The sequence below is a fragment of the Durotheca rogersii genome (genome assembly GCF_024521655.1).
Source record: "Durotheca rogersii strain YMJ 92031201 chromosome Unknown GGS23scaffold_3, whole genome shotgun sequence".
Classification (NCBI taxonomy): Eukaryota; Fungi; Ascomycota; class Sordariomycetes; order Xylariales; family Xylariaceae; genus Durotheca; species Durotheca rogersii.
In genome coordinates, this window is record NW_026251234.1 from 171,980 (window position 1) to 180,083 (window position 8,104).

The window sequence follows — 8,104 nt, forward strand, 5'->3', positions numbered from 1 at the left end:
GCTCTCCTGTCGGGTGCTACATGACAGCATTTGGGCTTGAGTAACGAGCCGCGCCAATGGCGAAACGACAGTGCCACAACCAACTGCCTGGAGCCATCGATGGCAAGACGAAGGAAGAGGAGAGGGCGAGTGCGTGCGTGGGACGTCTTGTGGCCCCGGTGTATCCCCGCGCACGAAAATGCTAGGTAGTGAGCAACCTCTCCTCCCCTCACGACACCACGCAGCAAGCACGGCACCAGCGCCTCACGTCCTCGCCCTTTCACAAGTTTCAACCAGACTGTCTCTCTCGGGCGATGATATGCCTGCGGCTAGCCTCCCTGCATCTCCATACCCATTTTCAGCTAACCATCTCAACTGCCTGCCGTGTCGCTTCCCGATTGCCACATCCCTACCGCCGGATAGACAAGGCATACGTGTGTACATACATACCTGAGCACCTGGCGCTGAGACAAGGGATCGCTGTCTCGCCGACAGCAGAAAGTCGTGCGAGATGTGGCGCTCGTGGTCGGCCAGCCGTTCGTTCGTTCGTTCTACCCGATGCCACCAGGCTTATGCACATGCCTCCTCTGTGAGCGCCTTGCCCACCTGCGCAGGAGTTCGAGGGCGTCTGCCATGCCATCGCCCGTCCGCGATGGGAAATAACCCGGAATGCGTAGATGTGTGAGAGCCGCTCTGCTCCCTCTCACTCGTCGGGCGGACCGATACGTACCGTCGTCGCGCGGTGGGGTGGACCTGGGTTTCCATACAGGCTCGCGATCCCACCCCCGTTAGACGAAGCTGAACCAAGTCAACCCCAAGCTACGCCGGCCTATCAGGTAGTCCGGTGGTCCGTCACTCCTTAGCTCTTGGCCATGCTATGCGGTAGGTCGTGCCCCATAGAAATGTCATCTTCGTATCGCCCTACGCTACTGCGTACGGACTACGGGCTATGTCATCGTAGTGTGCGCCTTATCCCACGCGGCGCGCGCTCCCAAAGCGCCCACGACAGAGACGGTCTCATTCTTATACCTATCTAGGGCCGCCGTTCTCGGCCGCGGAATCTCCTCGCGCAAGAAATCACCGGTCCCTTCCCACCACCACCACCACCACCCCCCGCTCTTCCCCCTTATTTGGCGAACCGAACCTAGTAGGTATTTCCGGCTGTTTCGGCCAACGTGCCTGGTGACAGGGGAGGGGAGTACCACGCCGATCTTAAGGGCCACCCGCAGTCCTTATAGCCCGAACGTATCTCTCGTGTGCTCGTTCTGTTCATGCTAATACGAGCCAGGGGTGTGTGTGGCTCGTGTGCGCGCGTGTGGGAGTCGTCCTCTGCTTGGGCGCATCGAGATCGGCGTTCTTCGTGGGGGCCTTCCAAACGTGGCGCAGCATCACTTACCATCCGGAAAGAAAAAAAAAAGGAACGATCGGATTGATACCTCCCACTGTGCGCATCTACCTCGACTCCGTGGCCAGGGACGTGCATTAAACGAGCAAAGAGCCGCCCAGGTATAACCTACTTACCTACACATATTATAGTACAAACCAGGGGAGCTATTCCCATCTATAGCCAACCTTAGGCCCGTTTCGACTAAGGAGGTGAAATAGGCCTCGTCAAGGCTCTCTCTCACAGCGCTAAGGCCCTCCCCCCCCTTCCATGTCTCCTGTCTCTAGACGCCATAGCGTCGCTTACACCGGCCGACGTGGGATCCGCCGGCCTTCAGAGCGAGATACGTACCTACCCCCCTACCGCACGCTTCCTTCGCAGAACAGGTCACTCCTCCCTTTAGTTCGATCGCTTCGCGCGAGAACGCTGCAGAAGCCCCGACGCGGACCCGTCGTCGCCTCGCTCCTACCGGGGTTCGAGCGGGGGGCGCCTCTAGCCGCTCCTGGGATGAACGCCGGCTGCGTTGAACGAGCCGGCGGCCGTCTTAGGAACGAGAGGCGGCGCAGGCCAGGAAACCTGTCGCGCCAGGCAGCAGGGGGCGACGACATCCGCACGCAGGACCCGGGTCCCGAGGGCCGCCCGCCGTAGACACGCGGACCGTGTCGTCGGTAGCTCGGGGAGGAAGGGGCGGGGGGGGGGGGGGGGGGGAAGGGGCGCCGTGTACGGGTCCGCACGCATACTACGTACCTACGTTGACATGCGCGCGTGTCTGCGCCTAGGTATCTAGACGTCGACGTCAAATATCGACGGAGGGAGCCATATACGCATACCAACTCAGAGTCGAGAATGCCGACACCCTAGTGAAGACCCTATATCCCTCTTCTTCTCTCCATCCCTTCCCTCCCCCCCCTTTTCGGCCTCGCCTCTGTCTCTCCGCTCTTCTTCGTCGCTTCTCCTTCGCCGGTCTTAGCCTCGTCTTCGCCCTGCCGTAGAGCAAATAGGCATTCCCAAACCTCGTCAGATACGCGAATCACTTGCCCGTCTACCTACCGATTTCACCAACCCAAGCCGGCGCAATCCCTTTATATCTCCCTATCTCTTACCTCTCTATTGTCAAACACTAGTACTAGAGGAAGGACATGATCTGGTACTAGCAATAGCTCCACTAGCCGTCTCACCTAGACGAACGTAGAAGGGGACTTGGTTTTCTTCTTGGTTTCTCGATAAATGTGCAATAAGTACATGTCAAATGTCTAATATCCGAACGCCTCGAGAGAGTATGTGTTGCATAGCTCTTGGTAAATAGTCACATTAGATAATTATCCCCCCCCCCCCCCCCCTAACGCTAGTAAGTTCCCGGGGATCAGCTTCAACCACCTCCCCAGCCTCTTTGAGGTCAGCAAAGAAGACAAGCACTCGTGTCCACGACTCTCTCGAATATACATTTCACTACCAACTTGTTGCCTTCCACTTTCCCTTCAGAACACGACAGAGACCGATTTCCGGCTCGCCTTCGCCCCAGGGTCTGTCATGGACAGCACGGATCAGTGTCCTAAGCCGTTCTTCGATTTCGCGGCCTTCAGCGAGGTTCATCGTCATCTCGGGCGCGCCGTAATAAATCCCCTCTCTCGCGTATCTGTCAAACCGTGCACCTTGCTCCATGGAGGCATGCAGAACCTCAACAGTTAGTAGCTCCCTCTGTACCAGGGAGCGGGTTTGGCCGTTATATGAATCATTCACCTCTAAGGGCGTCATGAAGTTGTTTAGTAGTCTAGTTACTCTTGGCCCTGCCGTTGTATAGCGAGCCCCGTTGCGGGACTGGGGAGGATAAGATTCAAGAGATTGGTTGTCTAAGTCGGGTCCTGACCACACGGAGCTCTGATCGGGGCGGCTACCATCCAAGTTAACACTCTCGAGCGACATCGTCTCCTGTCTCATGCTATCTAAGACTAGATAATGTTCATAACCAGAAGTATCCCTGGGTCGAATCTGGGTTTTCTCTGTAGGCGAGGTTGGAGGCTGAGAAGGATAGCTATAATAGTCATGAGGCTTGTGAGTCAAACGCGCCAGGGTGTCGTCAACTGCTGCCGGGGACACTACTCCGGAGGGGGTTGGAGTCGGGCTCTGGCATGGGCCGTCTGGCGTGATGAGCCCTGGCGGATAATAGTAGTTGCGTTGCGAGGGTAAATTTCGCTGAGCAGTAGGGACATCGAGGTCCTTCGGCGCTGTCTTAGGGTAACCAAGGACGGGCGAGTCTGGAGTGACGGGTGATTCTAGAGCGATGGGTGATTCCGAAGTGACGGACGATTCTGGAGTTGTGGGTGCTTGGCATATCGGTAACATAGACGCAACGTCTTCGTAACTCGACTCATTCGTGGCCTCTTCTCTCCTGCCACGACCAGGCGTGATCATCTTAGCAATTTTTCGGGGGCATTCGACGATGATATGTCGTCTTTTCCGAGGGTTGGGCGGTGTCTGGATCGGCCGAGGGCGCTCGGTCCCGTAGGTGCGCCTGCTTAAATCTGTCAACATGTCAAACTTACAGGGCGCGTGGCTGGCGCCTGTCACTTCTTCGGGGGTTAAAGGTTTCTTCCATGCCGGCGCGGAGTGTCCGACAGAGATATTTATACCCGTTCTCTGTAGGTTGCAAGACCGGGACTGGAGACCCGGGATTCCTAATAGTCCTCGAGGCTCGAATCCCGAAACATTTAAGTTTCTAAGCTGTAATGAGGGGGGAGAATACGATGCTTCTTGCATGTTAAATTCTGCCATAGCCTCGACAGGACGCGTTTCCCGAGTGCCTAAATTGTCACCGTTATGCGTGTTGGTACCCAGTGCAGCCTGTGGCAGGGAATCTATATCATCGGCCGTGGATGTTTTATACACAGCCACGCATAGTTTCTTGAATCCGTCTAGTACGAGGTTTTCGTCGGAGAATAGTACGTCGTCTTTGGAAGGTTCTACATTCGCATCATAACTTGCTGAGGGACATTTGATATTAAGCCGGATGAAACCACCTTTAGGCACTGCTACTGAGGAAGGGTTCGGAAAAGTAGGGCTTATGTGCTCGATATATATGCTCGATATCTTCTTGCAGACGTTCCGTTTCGCGTCGATAGGACGACCGTCGATAGAGATATATCTGCGCCCTGGAGCCTTTGCGGAGTCTGACCCCGGCTTCTGAATCAAGGCGTCGAATATATAGCAATCATCTGGCGAATAGTCGTGGTGTCCAGCAATAGGCTGGCTTGTCCCTACTGGAACACCTGCTTGAAAAGTCTTCTCGATACAACTATTTGTAAGGTCCACACCGAACAATTGAGCAGATGCCTCTCTTGCTGTGGCGTTCAGTTTGGGGGAATACGACCAACTCTGTCGCGGCGCCTGTAAGACCTTCAACGAGAATTTGAGTTGAGGCCTCGCCATAGTGTAAGAACGCAGAACTTCCCGAACACGATCTACTGCTTTGGCAGAATCCCTGATAGCTACCCTTTTCCGAACTGGTAGTCGGCCGAACAGGTCTGTGACGCTCACAGTAGTGCCAGTTGGAGCCGATGTTGGCTTCTGCTCGGATACGCCGCCGGTACCTGGCCGAATATGAAGGACGGCAGCAACGGGCTCCGAGGCTATTTTGGTGGTGACGGTAACTTGGCCCAAGGAATTGGCGCTGGCCAATGCCTCACCGCGGAACCCGAGTGTATTTCCGAAGCGGGTCCTCAATTCCTCGAAGCTCCTGAGCTTGCTAGTATGACCACGTCTCCCCAGGGCATCGTGGTCATCGGGATGGATGCCAGAGCCATTGTCACGAACCTCGATCTTCTGGACGGTGTCAGCGGAGAGTATCACTTCTATCGAGGTAGCCCGGGCATCGATAGCGTTGTCGACGAGTTCTTTGACTAAACCGACAGGTGTTGCTATCGTCACGGGAGGGCCCAGGAGTCGGCTGGTAGACTCGGGTAGGCGAGAGATGGTGGACATGATAATAGCGTTGCAGAGGGGGCGCGGGTAACCACCCGACAGGCTGGATTGATGACTAGGTTCCTATTGATATTGAAACTAGGTAGGTATGGCTGGGTAGTGTTTATTGGTATCAAAAAACCAAGTCTCAAGGGCGGGGCTATAGAATAGAAAGCCTAGCCGCGAAGGGCGAGAGTAGAAAGCGAAGACAGCTGCCCGGCTCGATGAAAGGCGAGCCCCTGAAGAGATGCAGCGCTCGACAAGGCTAACATTGACAAGGAAAGGGGAAGAAGGGAAAAGGGTGACAGGGGAAGAAGGGTGACGAGGGAAAGAGGGCTTCTCTGCATTGTGCCGTTGATAATATACTAACATACTAATATACTAATAGTCCTCCCGAGGCTACGAAAGACAAGAAATTGCGACCTGGACTCCGTTCCTTGTTGTTTCTGCTATTACCAACCCCCTTCAACTGTACTTATCGGGGAAGGGGATACCCGAGGTATCTACCTAACACACCTACCAGCCTCCTAGGAGGAAGGTACCTTACCACGAGGTTAGAGTGAGTTAAATAGTAGTGCGTAGGTACCTAAGCACCTTCCCAAGGTTGGGTTGTGGCCGCTATGGGAGAAGTATGGGGGTTATACCAACACAGCTCGAGTAGCAGGAGATGCACAAAGTACGTAGGGTAGAGGTTATGCGCCTGCGAGTAATAGTACGTACCTGTCTAGGTACCTAAGGTATACGAGTGAGGTTACATGTATCGAGGCGCGGTATTACTCGTATTGGGTACCTTGCCCATCCCTATGTCGACTTGCGTCATGTTCCCCTCACCCTCGGCCACCTTCACCCAACGCGCTTACCCGCCTTCCTACACATCTAAGGTGATTTGTTACGTGATGCGGTGTAACTGCCTTTGGAGGTAGAAGGCGTAAACCGACCTCAACTGAGCTCAACCGAGGAGTTGCCTCTCCTACCTCATAACCCCGGTATGTACATGTTCTCCTATCCGTATCCGTGTCTACGTACATACACGAGGTAGAGTACCGAGAGGGATATTAGGTAGGTAGGTAGGTACCTCACTCAGCCTGCGGACAGCTCTCCTCTGTTCAATTGCCTCTCCGATCTGCCCCGCTGTTGCGCGTCAGCCAGTCGCCTCTACCAGCTGACCGACAGACACCTGCATCTCCGAACACCCATTCGTTCGACCGTCCGGACCATCCTGCTGGATACTTCCGGAACCACCACCACCACCACCACCACTACCACCACTCTCGCCGTCACCACCCCATACAGGTAGAGCGAGCCTGCCTACCTAATCCAACAGCCTGCCCCTCCCCTCTCTGTCCCGATAGTTACCTATACCTGCGAAGTGTAGCGTGGGGAGCAAGAGAAGGACAGACCAGCAGCCGAGAAACCGGAACCAGGTCGAGCCCGTCCAGCACGCAATGGCATCCCACTCCTTTAAGGGCCCCGCGCCACAGGAGCACGACGGCCGCGGCTTGCGCATCGGCATCGTGCACGCCCGCTGGAACATCTCCGTCGTCGAGCCCCTCGTCAGGGGCACCAAGGAGAAGCTGCTCGAGTGCGGCGTCGCCGAGTCCGACATCGTCATCCAGTCCGTCCCGGGCTCCTGGGAGCTGCCCATCGCCGTCCAACGGTACGCCTCCCTTCCTCCCTTCCCACCATTCCTCCTCTCCCTCTGCAACTTTTATCCGGCATGAGAAGAAGAAAAACAAGAAGGGTTGAGAAAGGCAAAATCGGAGACGAAACAAGCGAGCGAGCGAGAGAGTGAGTATACGAGAAAGGAAAAGCTAAACTAACCTCCTCTGCCCCCGCCGGCGTCCCCGCCCCGCCACAGGATGTACGCAGCCTCGCAGATCCAGTCGTCGCGGTCGAGCGGGGGCTCGTCGTCGGCGGGCGACCTGCTGGGCAGCTCGACGGCGGACCTGAGCGCGACGGCGGCGACGGCGGCGGCGACGACGACGCGGCGGCCCTTCGACGCCATCGTGGCCGTCGGCGTGCTCGTCAAGGGCGAGACGATGCACTTCGAGTACATCGCCGACGCCGTCTCGCACGGCCTGATGCGCGTCGGCCTCGACCTCGGCATCCCCGTCGTCTTCGGCGTCCTCACCGTCCTCGACGAGCACCAGGCCCGCGCCCGCGCCGGCCTCACCGCCGGCCCCGGCTCCCACAACCACGGCCTCGACTGGGGCCTCGCCGCCGTCGAGCTCTCCGTCAAGCGCGGCGCCTGGGCCCAGGGCAGGATCGAGTAAAAAGGGGGGAGGGGGAGGGGAAGGCCTAAGACTGGACCTGCTCTCTCTCTCCCTCTCTCTTATTTCTTCTCCGGGGGGGAAGAGGACTAAGGAAGATGAAGGGAAAGGAGGGAGAAAGGGGGGGGGGGGGACCTCGAGCGTCTTTTCGACTTCGGCTTGCGCCCCCAAGAACGAGACTGACGGACCGATAACGATGCCCAGATGGGCGGAGAGAGAGAAAACCGAGAAACGATAAAGGGCCCATTGTGAGCTACGGGACGAGAGAGAAAAAAACGATAAGGAAAAACAGGTCTGGATAGGTCGTAAAACAGGACAAAGGGGGCCCGGGAAGGAAGACGGGGACTTGTGCAGTTGGGATAGGCCGAGATTCGTCGGCTGCCGATATTGTACCTGCTACTAGTACTAGTGCTGCCACCACCATCGCAGCATCTCCATGTACGAGCCCCCGTTAAAATGGATAGGAGAAACCAGAAAAGAATTTTATATCTGAATCTACCTATGCCTACATGCA

At 56.5% G+C, this 8,104-nt stretch overlaps 2 protein-coding genes across 2 annotated transcripts; one reads left to right on the forward strand and one right to left on the reverse strand.

The window, feature by feature from the left end:
- Positions 1-2,537: 2,537 nt before the first annotated feature.
- On the reverse strand, positions 2,538-5,341 carry GGS23DRAFT_602784 (histidine kinase-like ATPase; the record flags this gene model as incomplete). The annotated part of the gene is made up of 2 exons (XM_051519373.1): positions 2,538-2,657; positions 4,250-5,341. 2 exons carry the CDS (start codon positions 5,339-5,341, stop codon positions 2,538-2,540), a joined length of 1,212 nt encoding a protein of 403 aa, XP_051375154.1.
- A 1,269-nt stretch (positions 5,342-6,610) lies between these two features.
- Positions 6,611-7,606, forward strand: GGS23DRAFT_272029 (6,7-dimethyl-8-ribityllumazine synthase). The gene is made up of 2 exons (XM_051512449.1): positions 6,611-6,977; positions 7,179-7,606. Exons 1-2 carry the CDS (start codon positions 6,766-6,768, stop codon positions 7,591-7,593), a joined length of 627 nt encoding a protein of 208 aa, XP_051375155.1. The 5' UTR covers positions 6,611-6,765; the 3' UTR covers positions 7,594-7,606.
- Positions 7,607-8,104: the final 498 nt, after the last annotated feature.